The sequence below is a fragment of the Sphaerodactylus townsendi genome, linkage group LG01, assembly GCF_021028975.2.
Source record: "Sphaerodactylus townsendi isolate TG3544 linkage group LG01, MPM_Stown_v2.3, whole genome shotgun sequence".
Classification (NCBI taxonomy): Eukaryota; Metazoa; Chordata; class Lepidosauria; order Squamata; family Sphaerodactylidae; genus Sphaerodactylus; species Sphaerodactylus townsendi.
Genome location: NC_059425.1, coordinates 159,904,285 through 159,923,706, shown reverse-complemented (window position 1 = coordinate 159,923,706; position 19,422 = coordinate 159,904,285). Strand labels below are relative to the sequence as shown.

Genomic DNA, 19,422 nt, shown 5'->3' with positions numbered 1-19,422 from the left:
ACATTCTAATACCGTTCTATATGAGCCACAGTTTCTATCACTAAGTTAGCTGTGATAACATTTGCATCAGCTCTTGGGGGTTTGTCCTCAAGATAAGACAGTAGAGAGACAGTAGATTTGTAGGGGCTTCTAGAGCTGATGTTTTTATTTTGTTTTAATAGGACAAAAAACTGGATAAGCAATATGAAGAGAACACTAAGTCTCTGTTTGGTCCCAGTGTAAGTATGTTTGTAAAGATTTCTTAGTAGTGAGAACCAGACCCAATGCATGAGTAAACTTTCCTTAAACAAAAGCAGCTTCCAGAGTTAGGATGTACCCTTTGCTGGTATTGAATTCTGACAGTTTTGTTAGCTGAGTTGTCTTTATTTTCAAGCACTAGGTGAGGCATACACAGGAATCCACTAGCTTCCTAAAGAAACCTTAATCATTCTTTGTCTGGTTTTGATTTAATCAGCGATGTACTGGAGAACATACACTTATAAACTTAGGCTTCTTTCTTTTTCAGAATGGTTCTTTAATTGTAGGAGTTAGAAACATTACACACATTTCCCTGGTTTCCTTCAAACTGGCCTGGGATCATTTCTTTCCACAGAGCTATTTCCCATTAAACTTTTAGAAATAACTCTAGATAACTGGTTATGGATCCTATCCTGATTCAAAGCCCAAAAATATGTTCCTTTTCACTTCTGAGGAGCATCCTCCACCAGACAGCTTATAGAGCACACAGCTGTTTCCAACCTCTGTCTGTTAACTTATTTCTCGGTCAGTTAACTGATCAACTGTCAGAACTTTCCAACTGCCATTCACAAAATTCTATTAGAATCCCTCTCAATCAAGGGGTTCTATGACTAGGACAACTCCTCAGAATGCAGCTGGCCGTTACAGTAAAATATAACAGCAGTGTAGTCAGGCAGCATAGGGCATCCAATACATAATTCAACAGGACTAGGATCATAGCATTAGCAGAAAATTCCTACAAGAATGTCTTAAAATGGGACATACCAAAATCAATGCAGAAATGGATAACAAAGGTAGAAGACACATAAAATAGACCATAGTCCTAAATCTTCATAAAGCACCTTTCCCAACTTTTCCATTATACTATAGCTGTTTCCTTTACAGAAATGCCTTCCTGAACATTTTAGTTTTACACAGTCTGTGTTAGAAGTATAACATCTACACCATGTACCATTTCCCTCCCCCCCACCCCCCTCCAAATTTCTGGAGAAATTACATTGAACAAATTGGCCTCATGTATTCCTATTTAAATTTGTTGGATTGTAATAAATCCTCATAATTTTCAAAGATGCCCCTCTTCCTCAATCAATGCTATGTTGCTGTAATCCGGAGAATGCTATACTTGAATTCTTGTCATCCTGGTGACTCGAATCCAAGCACTGAAGTACTTTCCCACTTAAAACATACTGTGTAGATAAGGTAGCCACTAGGCAGAGAATATCCTACTTATTTAGAGATGGCAAGAATACAAGTCTGAGAGCTTGAAGTAGTGCTGTTCCATGTGTTCTTCTGTCATTGTCCCATTCGCCTCTTGCAGAATGTGGAGATGCTCAGCAGCATGGACTCAGCCTCGGTCCGAATTATCAAACCATTTCCCACTGCACCATCGACAAGTCGTCACCAGCCCCTGCAGCCAGTGGTGCCGGTGCCAGTGCCTGTGACAGCTGTGGCCCCCAAACTGGATCACCCAAGGATGGACACCATTCAAGAGGACCCAAGCACAGACTCTCACATGGAAGATGATTGTTTCGAGAAGGATCCTTTCCCAAATAACAGCATAACTGCCAAATCATTTGAGGACTTGACAGATCACCCTGTCACAAGGAGTGAGAAGGCATCATCCTTCAAACTACAAAGGCAACACAGAATAGACAGCAAGGAAACAGAGTGCTAGTCTATCTCTCTGCTTTATGGACTTCTGACTCATCTCTCTGCTTTATGAACTTTTGCCTTGTGCTCTTTGATCTAAAGCCATTTCATTACTGAAATACAGTGTGTGTGTATATATGTGTAAATAGATAGATATATATTAAGAAAGGGAAATAAGGAAGTGACTTATTGCAGATGCTGGCCATGTGTATGATCTTCCTTAGTTTCAGTATTTGAGAGTCTACTTAAAGAAACAGAACTAAAGCCTCAAAGTTTATTGAATCTTTTTGATTTTTTTTTCTATAGACTTGAGTTGAACATTTCCTTCAGGCTGTGTTGTAGAGGCATAATCTGCCCAACGCTAGACTGTACATGTTAATATTTTTTATAATGTACTGTTTTATAGTGGAACAGCACTGACAGACAGTTTTCTTCTTAATATGGAAGCTCCGACCCAGTTTTAGTTAGTTTTAACTGACTTCAGCTGGAATGGGGCCCAAGCATTTAGTGACTTCTTAGATCATAGGTGTCAAACTCGCGGCCCTCCAGATGTCATGGACTACAGTTCCCATCACCCCCTGCCAGCATCATGCTGGCAGGGAATGATGGGAACTGTAGTCCATAACATCTGGAGGGGCGTGAGTTTGACACCTGTGTCTTAGATCACCGCATTTGGCGATTGACATACCCAAATAATTCAAAACGGTATTTTTATTTTAAATGAGGATGAACAAGTTGACAGTTGAGGTTTCGAAGGTGCAGAGCGAATGTGCATGTTTGGTTGGGGGGTGGGACTGATGTGGATTCCGCACAGCATATTTATAATGAGTTGCAATCATTATAAATGAACTAGTTTTGCCTAAGGGATTGCAACTCCTTATAAATATGCTGTGCGGAATCCACATCAGTGTGACAGGGAGCAGGGCAGCAGTGAAGTGTTTTAAGTGCAGACCTGATGAGTCTCAGAATATTTTCAGAATACTTTCCTGGTAATTGGGCTTTGACAACTTTTAAGCCCATTGATTTCAGTGGGACTTGGGAGGTATAACTATGTCCTTGATAGTGGTCTGTTACAAAGCAAAATGCATGCTGTTGACTCCTTCAGCTGGGGTAGAGAGGAGATTATTATTTTGGGACACGGTTAAGTTTTTGGCTAGCAGGCGTTTAGGGATAAAAATTAGGGCTGTCGATCATGGCTTTCATGTGATATAAATCCAGAAACCACATGTGTAATATGTAGACACCCGCTTGTTTTGAGTTGCAGTCCATTTAGAACTGTGTTTAGGCCGCCCTAAATTCAGTGAAAATTACTTAGGAATCATGCTCTCTCAGTTCTTTTCTTTGGCCCCAGCACAATGGGGGGTGATTCCCTGGGGGAAAATACTGCTATTCTCTCTTCCCTTACCCTATCCAGGCAGCACAACTGGTATGGATAGTTTTGATCCTTATCCAGAGACACAATGAATTCACAGACAGACTGCGACCGTGGTGTAGAGAGTACACATACCTTATTCTCCACCTGGATTGGAGCAGATGTTAGTAGAAACACAGAGACCATAACAGAATGAAAACAATGTATTTCTGCTTTTTTGTTTTGTTTTTTTACAATTACTTTATCATACTTGTATCATAAGTTTCATTTGTATAAAACATGAGCTGGATCGAATGTCTACTTCAAGTATAAAGATCCCATGGCCTTAATTATGAAAGAGACTTTTGTATTTTTGTATCTGGTACAAATTAACCAAACCTGTGAAAAATGTGCGTCTTCTGTGGATATTTGTTACACTAATACTTGAATGTGTGCCTTTGGGGTATTTTTTTCTATAACCTAGTAATTTTAGATTTCATACATAGTAGTAAACTATGAGACAAGTGTAAAAACTCCCTAAACAAATAAAATCATTTTTACAGAGTTTATGCTTTATTTAAAACACACAGGTTTTGGCAATAAGTAGAACTTATGTGGAGTACTTTAGCATGGTTCTGAATTTACTAGTATCCAAAGAACTATTTCATGGAGGAGTCAGAGGAATTCAGTAAACTGTGACAGGAGTTCCACATTCCCGTCTCCCCCTTCATGCTGTAGTCTGCTGTACATCAAAAAAACCCTCTCCTAAGTATTGGGGAGAGGGGGTGCCCTGAAAGGAGTAGGATAGTGTATATCAGGCTACAGTGAAAAGTGAGAACCATAAAGTGGGTGGAAGTACTCTTGTGTTTGCACAAAAAGGAAGTTTGCATCAAGATGAAGGTGCCCCAGCATCTACAAGCTTTTCAGTACATATTGTCCATTGTAGCAATCAAGGAATGTTTGTCATAATACTCAATAAAGAATTATATTACCAAAAATATTAATGTCACCTAAGTGCTTGCATTCTAAAAATGGCCAGATTTGGCTAGTTTAATGTTAGGACAGTTGCATGAAGTGCCTGAACTTTCTTTTTGCTCATCATGCAGCTTAATGTTTTGGCCACAACGAAAAGTCCCAAACCCAAAAATACTTTAAAGGTGAGAAAAGGTACAAATAAGTTTATTCCACTGAAGATAGGAATAAAAGAATATTTGCTAGGTTCCGGAGGTTGAAAGTGAAGCACAGAAGCAAAATGCAAGTGTTTTACAAATGGTAAAAATCACACCAGTAATACATCATTGATGGCAACGATTTTTGGACCATCCTGGAACATGATAAACCTGTGAAAGTTCATTACATACAAATACATGCTATCCACGATCACTTTTGGGTGGAGATTTAGCCAAGGAAAGTGGTCATTTTAGTATTTAAATGAGTGCTAAGAGTAACGTGAGTTAACATTATGCCTTTGGATTGATTGTTTCCATCTGGATTGTTTAATCTCTAACCACAAATCAATAACCATCACACTTCGTGATGTCATTCTCCCATTATCACAAGTATTGGCCAGAATTATAGTTAAGGCAGGGATGCATCCGTCATCCTGTCTCTACTGACAGCCTGTCAATCTTGGAGCTGTCCTCTTATTCCGCTAGTCAAAGAAACAAAATCAGTGGTACAAAACACAAAGCAGCCTTCATTGCACTTCAATCGCCCAAAAGGGGAGGACAAGATGCACTATATTCACAGTTGAAATAGCTGTTTCATTACAGGCGAAGATAACTATCTTAGTGGCCTTCCTGGATTGCTTACATCCTAGAGTTCTAAAACAACACTGTGTTTAATGTATTGTCGAAGGCTTTCACGGCTGGATTCAACTGGTTGTGGGTTTTCCGGGCTATGTGGCCGTGGTCTGGTAGATCTTGTTCCTAACGTTTTGCCTGCACCTGTGGCTGGCATCTTCAGAGGTGCATCACAGAGGGAAGTCTGATTACATGCTGTGTATAAGACTTCTCTCTGTACAACAGTGTATAACAGATTTCTTTCTGTGATACACCTCTGAAGATGCCAGCCACAGATGCAGGCAAAACGTTAGGAACAAGATCTACCAGACCACGGCCACAAAGCCCGGAAAACCCACAACAACCAACACTGTGTTTATTTTATACAAATAACATTCTGCTTTGTATCTTCTAAAGCAACTTCAGCAAGCAAAGCCTGTCAGCTTTCTATAGCTAGGAGAAAGGTCATAACATAGAATAAACGCTTCAGTCTTTTTAACGCAACACTTCAATAGAACTTTAGTAAAAAAAACACCTTCTGCTTTTGGCCCCTATGTTAATATTTCAGTATTCCTGTATCAAGATAGTCTGTCTGCGACCAGCTTTTGGCTGCTTCTCTTATGCCTGCTCCACCCAACCTAGACATTTCCTCCATTTCTGTAGACAGCTTTTTAAAAGATTCTATTATGCTCGCAAGATTTAGCAAGAAGAAAAACCTAGTACAGCTCCATTTTTTACCATTAAAACATTCTTTTCAACAGCATGAGGGCATTGCTTTGGCCTGGGTTGGGGTGGAGAGAAGGGTTATGAAAAAGAGCTGGTGCTTAAGAAAGCACAGGAGGAAAACAGCACTAATTCTCTTTGCAGACTGCAGTGTATTCCAGGGCCAAAGACAACGGATTGCATCCAGACTAAACTGGCAATTCCTACCAGTCCCCCTGCATCCCCTATCACTTCTTAGGTTCCCCTGTCTTCCAGGAGCAGCATTTCTTGGACATCGATGGGCTGCTGTGGGAAGAGGGAGGCAGAAAACTGCCTTTCTGGAAATGCCACTGGAAAATTTAGTCTAGATTCCACCCAGTGCCTCCTGGACTCTTCTAAAGCACAGTCGGGAAAAGCGAGATGGGTTTTTTGTGGAAGAGATGCTGTTTGGGCTGTTTCTGAAGATGGGGTGGTTTGTTCCTTGCATGATTACAGTAAGAAACTGTGCAAATAAGCCTGGTACTACAGGCATACAACTATGATGCATACAACGGTGACGCAAGGAGCTGGTATGTGCTCAGTGCATTGCTAGTCAGTTGGTAGGGAGTGACTAGCACTTTCATTTTCCTGTTGAACCCATAATATTCTAGACTTTATTCCCAATGCTGAAGCTGCAAGAGGATGACAGGAAACCCATTGCCTGGGGTCACTTCAGCTTTGGGTGTCAACACTGAGACTACTAGACAGAGCCCGCTGCTGGTGGCATTGTTTTCTCTATGGAACTGGTAAGAAAAGTGAATCCATGCCCTATGAGGAGAGACTTAGGGAGCTGGGTATGTTTTGTTTGGTGAAGAGAAGGTTGTGACATTATAGCCATGTTAACATATTTGAAGGGATGTCATGTTGGTGAGGGAGCAAGCTTGTTTTCTGCTGCTCCAGAGACTAGGACCAGGAGTAATGGGTTCAAGGTGAAGGACAAGAGATTCCACCTGTTCAACAATGGAATGCACTATCTCGGAGTGTGGTGGAGTCTCCTTTGGAGGTTTTTAAATAGAGGCTGTCAGAAGTGCTCTGATTATTTGTTCCTGCATTGCAGGGGGTTGGACGTGATGGCCCTTGGGGCCTGTTCCAACTCTATGATTCTATGAACTTCAAGCCATCCAAAAACAGACTATGCATAACAGCCCACTCTCAGGAACTCCAAATGGGTCAGCTCTTCTTGAGCAGCTCACTAGCTCCTGCACACACTCATCTCCAAAAGAGCTCAGATTTGGTCATGAATTTAACCCATCATAAAAACTCATGTACATCCAATGCCCCATGAACCAACAGCTGAACTGATGTTTGCGGTGGTAGGTACTTGTTCCAATGGCATCAGTGATTGGACAGATATTGCTTATACAGCAGAGATTCTTTGGGACAACTTTGATGGGTACTTCTTATGCAATGGGTCTAAACATGAAAACCTAATAAATTAACTCAAGTAACCTGCAGTAGGGCTTAAGCAGTTGCATCAATGGGCTATGCAAAAATGTGTCTCCTAAATGATAGGAAATTTTCCACAGGCATATAAAACATCTACCTGCAGCTTGAAGTTGGTTGTTGGGACTGAGATATGGTTGCAACAGGGAACCTGCCATGTTCCATCCAGGCTTAAATAAATATAGCTCAGCAGATGTTCTGTACAAACAGCTAATGTTTTCCGGACAGAAGAAAACTGTTGTAACTCAGTGTGGATTAGTTCACTGAAGCAAGCACCAAGGTTCCTTTTAATGAGAAAGATCAAATGACTACATGAATTCACTATGTAAAACAGACATTTTATTTTGCACATATAAAACACATCAGGGTTGTCTAGTCAAGAATGTAAAGTTTTTTTCCCCTTTGATTACTCTAGTGGACTCTCTAGGAAACTGCTTTCCGGATGGAGATGGTCGACATCACGCCAGTAAGGCAAAAGCCAAGGCAGCGCTGACGTCCTTTGTTCCAAGATAGACCAAAGCTGGTTGGTCAGAAAATTATTTCCTTCTCCATATAAGTGAAGTCCATCTAATAAGTAACGGCTAAAGTCCTAGAGAGGAGGGTTAAAAGATGCTGTAATTAGCTGACTGGTTGTATTTTAGAAGGAATACTGAAGCAGTGCTTAAGGAAGCTTTAGCAGGTGGAAGAAATTGAAAGCACCTTCCTTAAACCCATCTTTAGGTTCCAACAAAAAGGCGCCCTCTTATCAAGGTCACCTCTCTGTTTCTGCTGCTTCCAGTCACATTCTGGAAAAGTGTGAAAATGTATACCTGATTATTTTGTTGCATGAGCGTCCACAGATCGACAACCTCAGTGCCACAATCTCTGGCTGTTTTAACACATGCCTTGGCATACTCCCCAGTAGTGGCGTTGAGACGGTTTAATTTCTCACCTGTTGAAAAATGAAAAAAATAATGTTAAGTATGAACCAGAATAGGACAAATTCTGATCACAATAATATGTGCTTTCGGACAAAAATTAACTAGGTAACATACAACTACCAACCAGGCTCCTAAACTAAGGGTATCTCAAGAATCCAACTGCTGAACACACTATCAATGTGATTATGCTAGGCAGACAGTGTGTAGCTGATTAGTTTATTTACTTCATCTGCATCCTACTTTCCTCCCTAATGGGAACTCAAAGTGGCTGACAACATTCTCTCTTCTCCACTTCATCCTCACAGGAACCCTGTGAGGTATGTTTGGCTGAGTCCGACTTGCCCAGGGTCACCCAGCAATCTTCCATGGCAAAATGGGACTGTGTCTCTGAGTCTCTCAGACCACTACACCATACTGGCTCTCATGTGCACCTGAACTGCTTCAGTTGAACAACTCTGGCTCGGGAAAGAAGTGTATCACAGATCCTCCTAGCACAGTGGTTCTCAACCTGTGGGTTGGGACCCCTTTGGGGGTCGAACGACCCTTTCACAGAGGTCGCCTAAGACTCTCTGCATCAGTGTCCGCCATCTGTAAAATGGATAAATGTTAGGGTTGGGGGTCACCACAACATGAGAAACTGTATTAAAGGGTCACGGCATTAGGAAGTTTGAGAACCACTGTCCTAGCACAAGATAGAGAATCTTGGGAACACAAGTCTCCAGTTGGTTAAGACCTGAAGCTGAATTTCTATATTCCTTTCTGCTAACAGATATTTAAGCTTGGGTATGGCTAGAAACTTTTACCAAGAGATGAAGGGTTCTTAGTTCATAACTCACAGTCTGTTCCTCTGAGGAAACGTGCCCAGTAGATCCAGGAACTGGAGTTTTATATGTTTGTGGTTCTTTGTCTCAGTTATTCTTTTGTAAGTTCCTCTCAGTACCCAGTGGAGAGAAAAGGGATATCATTGGAGTGTCAGAGGATCCAGTCCAGAGAAAGCTCCCCCTTTGCTTTGTATGTAAGGGTGCAAAGTGTGCAAAGTGCCATCAACAGTGCAAAGTGTGTAAAGTGCCTTTGAACAGTGTGCAAAGTGACATCAACTCACAGCTGACTTATGGCAACCCAGTAGAGTTTCCAAGGTGAGAGACTGCCATTGCCTTCCTCTGCACGCTGACCCTGGTATTCTTTGTTGGTCTCAATACATTCCTGCGGCTTTGAAGGTTTTTGAGGCTAGGATTGGCTCCTTGCTACTGTACAGTTCCCCCATTTGGATTTCGGCAATAAATAAATCATTTAATTTATTACATTCCAAATTCCTTCGGAAACTAATGGGGCTCCCTAGATGTGTGCCTTATGCTGCGTTGTGCATTGAGATGGGCCAAACAACTCTAGAAACCTTGGCATGGATAAGGGCCATAAAATATTGGCTGCATATACATTTTCTAGTGGGATCCAATAGCTATATTCCCTCTCTGTTATCAGATCACTTTATTTCAGAATGGTATACTTTGATCTTTAGAAAGGTTGAAGCTATTGGTTTCCCCTTGGAATCACTCCTTATGCTCACAAAGGTGGAAGCCTTCAGACTAGTTAAGAATAGGCTCTTGGATCTTGATTTTCATAATTTGACTCGTGCTGCCAAGACAACCTGTTCTCCGACTACATTATTCATCCCATGCGAGCGTGGAATTATGGCAGCATATCTTCGTCTGCTGATTAATCCCACCCAGAGGAGAGCCTTGGCTATTGCAAGATGTAATGTGCTGCCATCAGCTCTCCTGGAGGGAAGATTTAAGAATATAGAACGTTCTAAAAGGGTTTGTTCTTGTGATCTGGTTACAGTTGAAACACTTGACCATTCTCTGTTTGTATGACCTAAATATGATAAGATACGCATGAAATATATGAATTCTATTTTCTTGCAATGTTCTCAGTGACATGAGTGTTATAAGATACCCAATCTCCTGAACAGCTCTGATGTGCTCTTTTGTGAAACTGTTGCAAATTTTATACTGGAAATTAGTAATTTTAACTTTCTTAACCTTGTTTTATTTTAAAATTTTGTCCTGTTTTATATGCCAATAAAGGCTTGTGTGTTGTTGTTGGTCTCCCATCCAAATACTAACCAGGCACAACCCTGCTTAGCTTCTGATATCTGAAGAGATCAGACTAGCCTGAGTCATCCATGTCAGCTCCATGTCCAGTGTTCATTCTCCTTTCTCTTCCTCCTTTCCACAAAAATGACAGCATGTAGCACCTATGTAGTGATGCGCATACAACAGAGAACTGTGTCATACACACAATTTTATGTGGGTTACCCTCCTTTCTCTTTCTTATTGCACAGAGGGTAGCCAAATCCTAAATCTGGAATTCAATAATCGGAATTACTTCAGAAGATTTCAGCCGATTCAGCCAGCAATACACGATACTTTGTTTTATTGAGCTAGTTGTCAACTTGCATGGCTGTTAGCAGTAGTGAGATTCAGCAGGTTCGCACCACTTCAGCAGAACCAGTTGTTAAAATGATGCTTGTAAACAACCAGTTGTTAAATTATTTGAATCCCACCACCAGAACCGGTTGTTAAATTATTTGAATCCCATCACTGGCTGTTAGTCTACAGTCGCTTCCCATAAAACATGCAAAGAATCTGGCAGCCCAGGTGTAATTATCTGCTCCATCAATCCAAAGTGGGTGGGGTCAGGATGTAAACACTCTCTTACCTTTGGCGATGCACTCTTTTTCCCATGATGCTTCATGAAGGGGTGGGGGTGTCACCAAAATAATTTTATCTTCTGCAATGTCCACAGACTTTAGATACTGTATCATACTTTTCAAATTATCAGCATACTCCTCAAGAGGAACATGTTGCTTAGGATTCAGATCTGTCCAGGGAATATAAGAACGTAAAAAGAGTACTGCTGGATCAGACGAGTGGTCCATCTAGTCCAGTTTCGTGTTTCATACAGTGGCCAAACAGTTGCTCTGGAGGGCTTATTCCAGGGCACAGAGGCCACGACTCTCCCCTAATGTTGCTTCATAGCACAGAAGTTGATTGTCTTTGAATGAGGAAGTTCCCATGAGTCACCAGGACTGGGAGCAATTGACAGACTGCATCCTCTATGAATCAGTCTAGACTCTAGCCTTATCTTAAAGCAATCTGTCTATGGCCATCACTACATCTTTCAGCAGCAAGTATAAAGCTGATGTTCATACAAGACGGCCCTCGTTCCTTCCCATGCAACAGTAATCTAACAATGGAATATGAGCGGGAAACTCATGTATATAAACAATATTACACCATGGGGTCATAAGATGAGACACAGGAAGGGATGCATCATCTTAATTTCAGGCAAATATATTGAGTTTTTAAAAAATAAAACACACACACACACACCCTGAATCCCCTGGTTGCAAAGAGATAAAATGGCCACTATGGGACTGGATCAGGGAAAACCCAAATTTACCCACCCACACAGCAGCCATCCAGGCTATAAGGCACTCTTACCTCAAACTTCAGAGCAAAGAACATTTGAGAAACTTTGGAGAAAAGATGGGGAAACTTTGGGAGGTACACCACAATGCAGAGGCGTAACTGAACCATACTGAACCTGGTGCGTACTCTGTGTTTTCCGCCCCCGCCACCCCCCCGGTGGTGGCCTGCGGCCCCCTCCCCCCCGCATACTTTCCTTAGTTCAGCCTGAAAAAACAGTTTGTTCTCTTCAGGCTGAAAATGGCCTGGTGGAAACTACACTTCCCATGAGACCTTGGGGCTCACAAGGTCTCCTGGGAAGTATAGTTCCCACCAGGCCGTTTTCAGCCTGAAGGAAACAGGTCACTTCTCCAGCCTGCACTGTTTCAATATGTGTGGGGGCACGGGTGGGTGCCGCGCAGGGGGATTTTCCGCCCCCCAGGCATGCACCTGGTGCAACACGCACCCCCATCCCCCTGATAGCTCCGCCTCTGCCACAATGCTATCTGTGGAGAAGCAGGAAAAAATCCACTGAACCCATGGCAGATATCCTATGCAGACCCAGTTCTCTTGCATGACATGCATTCATACAATACATGCCACCGGAGAGAGTGGTACAGTCAGTGGGGCATACTACTAAGCAGACAAAGGATCTGCAGGTTCCTCCAACAATCCAACAAGTCTTCCCTTTCACCTGGATACAAGTTATCTGTGCTATCTCGAATTCAGTGCTGGCAATAATCTTTTAAAAATCATTGTTAAAAACAGGAAATAAAGTACATAGTTCAACAAGTGAATGGAAATTTGTCATTCTAAACTATAAACATAAATATCAGCTGTGGATAAAAAGATTTTGAGTATCACACTCAGAAACAATAATATGGTGGCAGATTTAGGAAATAGTCAAATCTCATTTTAATAAAATCCTAAGATGAGCAAGGCAAAGCTAGCAAATGCCATCAATTGAATTACTGGGTGGAAAAAAAGGAACTGGCTATATAAGATGATAGGTAGTAGGATGGACGGAAGATTCTCATGACAAGACAGTGGTGTGACAGTGGACATTCTCTGTCCCTAATTACTAACGTATTTCAAAAGAGAGTCACTGCGGGAGGAGAATCGTAGAAAGCATGTCCTACCTTTTAAAGCACTGTCATTAGCTCCGAAAAAGACTGTTACTGCCAAAGTGTTCTCAGCACTGGAGTCTTTGTGAATCAGTCTTGGAAGAATAATTTTGGCCCATCTGGTGTTGTAGCCAGAGAATCCACGATTCAGAACGTCACATTTTCTGAAATAAACATATGCATGTATAAGCACACATCAGAATTTTGAACACATTTTCTAATTTTTGGTGACTGCAGACTTCATTTTTGCTATCTTCATTTTAGAATTATGCCACGGTCTCCTCAAAATTAAGCCTTCACATTTTCACTTAGCATTTAGAATCCGTTTCAGAATTAAACAAAGAGAGGGAAAAAAATTACACCAAGGTAGGCAACATTTATTTCCTTCACTTCTACACAGACTTTCTGCCCAAATGAGACCCAAAACACCTTCCATCATTCTCTTCCATTTTGCCGTTACAATCCTGAAAGGTAGGTCAAGCCAACCGTCTGTGGCCGATTATGCTCAAAGTGTTCAGCGCGATGGGGGCGAATGTCTGTCGCAGCAAGATTTATTGTACGGACGTATTTCCTCAAGCCACACTTTTGCTTTCCATTCTCTCTGCGGCAAGCAACACCACTTTAATTTGCTTCCCACCAGGGCAGATTTGCCAGTGAGCACAGCTTTGCCCTGGTCACCTTCCCTCTGTCCATGACAACCTACCTAACTCCAGCCTTCCCACTTCTTTCACTACCACCCATGCGTTCCCCCTCGACCCCACTTCCACGTTGCCAGCTCCTTCTTGCTTCCTGCTCTCCTGTCAGCATCTTTCAGTAGCCAGCAAGTGGAAGTCAAAGAGAAGAAGCTCAACCACACAGGCGTAGCCAAAACACACTAATTTCAAAATTCCCATATTGATATATCGATATCTCAATTTAATAACAGAGAATGCTTGGAAGTAACAAGCCTTTTTCTCTTCCTGCAGCAACAGTGGTGGCAGGAATTATGTCTCTGTGTGTAGAGGGGAGGGGGAGAGAATATCAGGTATAGACATGGTTCCCTTCTTCAGCAGCCTGTGGTCCAGGGAATTGCTTTGCCTCTTTCATTTGGGGGAGGCGATTATTTTTGGAAAGGGCTACAATATCAATATAACAGTAATTAAAAGGCTTTTACAATCTTGAGACAAGTGGGTGTGATGAGATCTGTGCTTTAAAAATGATCTGATGGGTGGAGTTAAAAGAACCAGGAAAAGAAGCCCAGGAGAGTTCTCAGCAGAAAAGCTGCAGGGCAAGGAGTACCTCCTCATGTGTAAACAGAGAAACATGAGGAGACCCCACTACAAGCCCACTGCTCAGTGAAGAGCCCTGAGGTAAGTAAGCATTCCATGCATAATAGGCCCTTGACTGACAAGATCATCCAGCAAGCTTCCATGCAGAAACATTATATTTCAAACTAATAATGGTTCACACTTAACAATAATGAATTCACCAATGTTTCTAGAGATGGAAAGATTTCCACCCACAGAACACAACTTTCTTGCTTTCCCTCTCCCTCAGTACTTCAGAGTTTTCAGGGGAAGGGGGAGCTGCGGCTGCAGGAGGGGGAAATATGAGAAAATCATGCTTCACAAGCAGAAATCCTTCTGTTCACGGAGATGCTCCAGTGGCTCCCAACCAATATATTTAAGAGATTTCACTGAAGCTTTTCTTCAGTTGATTTACAAATACTGCTGAAAAATAAACCTTGATGTTTCTTACCTAGCCAGTCGGTGAGCAAGTGACGCTCCCCATCCATTTTCTTGGAAGCAAAACTAAGAGAGATGGACATACTGAACAGTTAACTTTCTTTTTATTTCAATAAACATTCAAAACTTGCTGGAGCGAGCCTTTTCTTCCCAGCGTTGTGGGTCTATGGTCGTGTTGTGCCAACTCTACCTCCAAAGACAAGCTGAGCTGGTGTGAAACTGGCGCATTACCTGCTAAGAACCAGGATCCCTTCTGGGTTGCCAATGGCTGCTATGGCGTTTTGCTAAAAGAATTAATGTTCTGCCTATACAATCAACAGGGTCAAGTGGTAAAGCTTCCCTTGAACTCTCCCACTTCAGACTGCAGATGGGGGATTGTGTATTTGTTCTTATTTGCACCACACTCGGTATACTGGATGCTTTATGGAGAAATGGCAAACATGCAGGACTGTGCTTTAAGGAACTTACAGTCTAAAAATTGCCACGAGAGGCTACCGAGGGAGAAAAAGTCAGAGGCAAGTTTAAACAGGTCAAGAACCAATTATAGAGAATTAGTTTCAGTGCTGCCCCACAAAAATGCTTCCACTCCCTTCATGTAAAAAAACTAGCATGTCAAGGTGGTTATGTCTTCTACCAGTATTTTTCTACATGCAGAGTCTACTCTTTTTGGTTCCCATAAAGAAGCATTCAAAAATCTAATCCCACCACACTGCCTACCTAGAGGACTAGAAGTTTGTTTATTTATTTATTTTGGATTTGCTTTTGCTGCGATTTTTGTCTCTGTGTTGTATTGAGCCTTTCTAGGCAGGGTTTTTGAGATGGATCCTAATGCTTGACTTCAGAACCCCATTGCCATCAGGGCAAGGATATTCACCTATAAAATGTGACTTTCCTACCTCTACCCACAGTAGCCTAAAATGTCTCTCAAAATCCTGATCTTCGGATCCCTTGTCCCTTAGGAACACAACATTTGGGATGCATTTCAGGCCAGCACAGAAGGAGGGAGGCACGGAAACCACACTTTGCAGGCAGAAATCTTTGTGTTCCCAGAAATACTTCTTTAGATCCAAGCAGATGCTTTCTTTCGCTCACACAAGCAGACCTTCCACTTGTGCCCCTCTTCTTATAGAAAACCCCGCCCCCCAGCTCCCAAATGTCCACCAGCCCACAGGAAAAGGATTTGAAGGGTTTCAGCAAACAGAAAAAAAGAGGTGGAAAAGTTCTGATGTGTGTATACAGTTTAAAATCCACTCAGTTTCTTTTCCTTTTTATATATATCGTATTTTACTCAGGGTTGAAAGCTTTCCATTTACAGAAGGAAGGAGATTTTGCTGATCACCCAGCAAACTCCCCAACTTCCTACTATTCCTGAGGGGCCCCTGATCCCCAAGAACAGCATTCCAGGGAGAGTTTGATGCTGTATCAGGAGGAGGGAAAACTAATTTTTATATGGCCAACTGAAAACTTAGGATCCAACACACTGCTCCAGCCCATAGGATCAAGTCTTGAGTCTTAGGAGTGATATCTAACTACATCAGTAAATATTCTGCTTTGAGCTCACTAAATGTATGAGTTTTATGCTGTACACCGCCCGGAACCCTTCGGGGATGGGGCAGTATAGAAATCCAAGAAATTAAATAAATAAATAAATAAATGAAAGGTAGATTACACATTTACCGTGTTTCCCCGAATATAAGACAGTGTCTTATATTAATTTTTGCTCCCAAAGATGTGCTATGTCTTATTTTCAGGGGACGTCTTATTTTTCCTGTGTTCTGTTTGCCGGCCTGCTTCCAAACAAAAACTTTGCTATGTCTTACTTTCGGGGGATGCCTTATATTTCGCACTTCAGCAAAACCTCTACTATGTCTTATTTTTCGGGGATGTTTTATATTAGGGGAAACAGGGTATGAAATAAAGCCTGACCAAATACTGGATGGAAACACACACACACACACACACACACATGAGAGAGAGACAGACAGACAGACAGAGAGAGAGGGAGAGAGAGAGAGAATCCTAATATTTTTGTGAAAATCTTCACATTGTGAGAACACACAGAAACCTACTTGGCTAAGCTGTTCACTGCACCTACACATCACAGGATATTGTCTTATCACTGCACTAGGGCAGTTAGTCACAACTGCATTTTCCTGTGCGGCCGGTCAAGGCAACCCAGTCGCTAATGACTGCAACAAGACCATATCCAACAACGTGGGGATGCAGCCTTCATCCAGCAATTCCAAAAAGCCACCCTGGTCCACCAAGACCACCAGCAGCCTGGCCAATCCCAGATCTCCTCATCCGTATTCACAGAAGTAGCAGGTTTTTTTGAGCAAAAAGACCAGAAGGTGAAGTTTCCCCAGATGTCTCTCCAATATTAGGAAATGTCACCTGCTGAATGTTTCTCTGCTCTTCAGGGGCGGCGAAGAGCCCGCCACCCCCCCATGGGAGCCATCACTGATGGAGGAAAGAGGACGTGCATTCATACTGCTAATATATGGGGGGGGGGGGATAAAGGGGTGGGGGAGCCCATTGGAGGCAGGGGCCGTCTTTTTGCAAAGAGACCCCGCAGCCTCTGCCACACCATGTCCTCAGCCTGCCTGGCATGCCCCCCAGATGTGCCCAGGCCTGCCCAGAGGTACCTCCGTGATGGAGTCTCCGAAAAGAACGATTCGGGGCTGCAGAAACAACCGCCTGCTGCAAACGCCCACCTCGGCCACAGCCATCGGCCCGCCGGGCAGCAGGAGGAGCGTTTGCAAAGAGCCGGACGTGAGGTTGCCTTCCGGCGCCTGGAAGAAGCGGCGATTGAGAAACGCTTTTGCTTTTTGTGCATTCAAGGAAAAAAGCGTGATGGGGGGAGTGGGGGGCGACAGTAGCTGCTCCTCCTGCGTTCTGCATTATAGTTCCCCTGAGGTGAAATGTTAAGTCCCCCCTGGTGCAGAAGACAGATGTCTTTAGAAGACCACGAGCTGGGGGGTAAAGACAGGTGGGCTGCCTCTTGCAATGCTTAGCCGCTAGATGGGAAGGGTCCACGGAGCTGGGTAACTGCATGGAAATGTGGTGCCTAATATTTCTTTATCAAGCCAACAGAGGAGAGCTTTATGTGCCAAGAAAGGGGAGCTGCCCCCTCATGGGCAGACAGAGGCATAGCTAGGGAAAATGGAGCCCGGGACAAAATCTGAGTTTTGCGCCCCCCACCCCATATGGGTGGCCACCCTCCCCCACCACGACCAAACAACATTTTTTTGCACCAGGTCATCTCAAAGTCACCATCACATTATAGAACATGCCCCAACACACAAATCTGAACACACCCAGGGCTCCCTGGTTTAAACAACATTGAAAGTGATGCTATTTTTGAAAGGGGGGGGGGGATCCACCCTGAAACAGCATCACTATTAATGTTGTTTACAAAAGGGTAACAAAAATAAATTAAATAAAAATAATAGGTTTGGGTTAGGGTTAAGGCAAGGACAGGGGCTAAGGCTTGCCTTAGTGTTATGTGAAGTTCTAGGGCGCAGTCTGAGAATAGGGCTATGGTCAGTCTTAGGTTTCGGGTTTTTTTTACAATTTTGGGAACAATTTATGGCTGAATAAAGTAAATAAATATAATAGGGTTAGGGTTAAGGCAAAGGCACGGGCTCAGGCTTGCCTTACTGTTACGATGAGTTCTTGGGCGCAGTTCGAGGATAGGGCTATGGCCAGTTTTAAGTTTCAGATTTTTGTTGCGATTTTAGGAATAATTTATAATTGAATAAATTAAATGAAAATAAAAAGTTAGGGTTAGGGTTCAGGCAAGGGCACGGGTTAAGGCAAAACCCCAAAACATGAGCCCCTAACCTTGCCATAACCCTAACCCTAATTATTTTTATTTAATTTATTCAGTCAAAAATTGTTCCCAAAATTGTAACAAAAACCTAAAACTGACCATAGCCCTATTCTCGGACTGTGTCCTAGAACTCAACGTAACACTAAGGCAAGCCTGAGCCCCTGCCCTTGCCTTTACCATAACTGTAATGTATTATTTTTATTTCACTTATTCAGTCATAAATTGTTCCCAGAATTGTAACAAACCCCGAAACCTAGGAGTGACCATATCCATGTTCTCGTACTTTGCCCTAGAACTCAATGTAACATTAAGACAAACACGAGCCCCTGCCCTCGCCTTAACCCTAACCTATTATTTTTTTACTGAACCCTAAAACAAGAACTCAGTGTAACACTAAGGCAAGCCTGAGCCCATGCCCTTGCCTTAACCCTAACCTTAACTTACAATTTTTATTTAATTTATTTTTTAGTAGAATATTGGGAAGAATTTATGACTGAAAGAATTAAATAAAAATAACAGGTTAAGGCAAGAACAGGGGCTCAGTCTTGCCTTAGTGTTACATGGAGTTCTTGGGCGCAGTCCGTAAATAGGGCTTTGGTCAGTTTCAGATTTCGGGTTTTTAGAACAATTTTGGGAACAATTTATGACTGAATAAATTAAATAAAAATAATAAGTTCGTGTTAGGGTTAAGACAAGGGGAGGCGCTCTGGCTCGCCTCAGTTAATCCTAAACACAGGTTACTGGGTTTTCACCCTCGTTCACACCATTAAAAGTTTGTGCCTCTGATAGTTGTAGAACAAGTCTGCCTAGTACACAGGAACTTTCTGAATGACAAGAAACTGAAGACACCCTGAACATGAACACAAAGACGCTGTAGAAATATTTGATGTGGATAGTATTTGATATGGCACTTTAACCAGTTTATAGTGAATTTAATTCATTTATATTTTAACTTAAAAAACAAACTTATTTCAATTTTAGTGTTTTAATTGTATGTAATATTTTCCTTTTAGACTATTTATTTTTTGGATGTTATAGCCAATGGCTCAAACAATAAAGACTACTGCTACTATTGAAAATGAATGCTGCAACAAGGAAGCATCTGTAGGAATGGTGTTTGAGCACTTGAGACCACCTGAGTAAGCAGTAACT

At 42.3% G+C, this 19,422-nt stretch overlaps 2 protein-coding genes across 3 annotated transcripts in view; one reads left to right on the top strand and one right to left on the bottom strand.

Moving 5' to 3' along the window:
* ADAM17 (ADAM metallopeptidase domain 17) overlaps window positions 1–3,803 on the top strand; it is a 33,423-nt gene extending 29,620 nt beyond the window's left edge. The window contains exons 18-19 of the mRNA XM_048498452.1: window positions 162–218; window positions 1,556–3,803. Of these exons, the coding sequence (XP_048354409.1) occupies window positions 162–218; window positions 1,556–1,912 (414 nt within the window). The 3' untranslated portion in view covers window positions 1,913–3,803. The remainder of the gene's footprint in view (window positions 1–161; window positions 219–1,555) is intronic.
* Window positions 3,804–7,520: 3,717 nt separating this feature from the next.
* Window positions 7,521–17,239, bottom strand: IAH1 (isoamyl acetate hydrolyzing esterase 1 (putative)). 2 transcript variants are annotated; one of them, XM_048498429.1, is made up of 7 exons: window positions 17,084–17,239; window positions 14,452–14,504; window positions 12,730–12,878; window positions 10,842–11,003; window positions 10,295–10,348; window positions 8,013–8,134; window positions 7,521–7,792 (listed from the first exon to the last, which is right to left on the bottom strand). In XM_048498429.1, the coding sequence occupies exons 1-7, from the start codon at window positions 17,165–17,167 to the stop codon at window positions 7,610–7,612; spliced, it is 807 nt and encodes a 268-aa protein (XP_048354386.1). In that variant the 5' UTR covers window positions 17,168–17,239; the 3' UTR covers window positions 7,521–7,609. The 2 variants fall into 2 exon arrangements, with proteins under 2 accessions (XP_048354386.1, XP_048354395.1); XM_048498438.1 differs by lacking the exon at window positions 10,295–10,348.
* Between the last annotated feature and the right edge of the window lie 2,183 nt (window positions 17,240–19,422).

Bases quoted from the DNA above. Each gene is read 5' to 3' on its own strand.
- IAH1 (XM_048498429.1), bottom strand. From the start codon at position 17,167: ATGGCTGTGGCCGAGGTGGGCGTTTGCAGCAGGCGGTTGTTTCTGCAG. The intron at 11,004-12,729 runs GTAGGACATGCT...TTCCCTGGACAG, and splicing joins TAATGACAGTGCTTTAAAAG to ATCTGAATCCTAAGCAACAT. The intron at 10,349-10,841 runs GTAAGAGAGTGT...TTTTGTGGAAAG, and splicing joins AAAAGAGTGCATCGCCAAAG to GAGGAAGAGAAAGGAGAATG.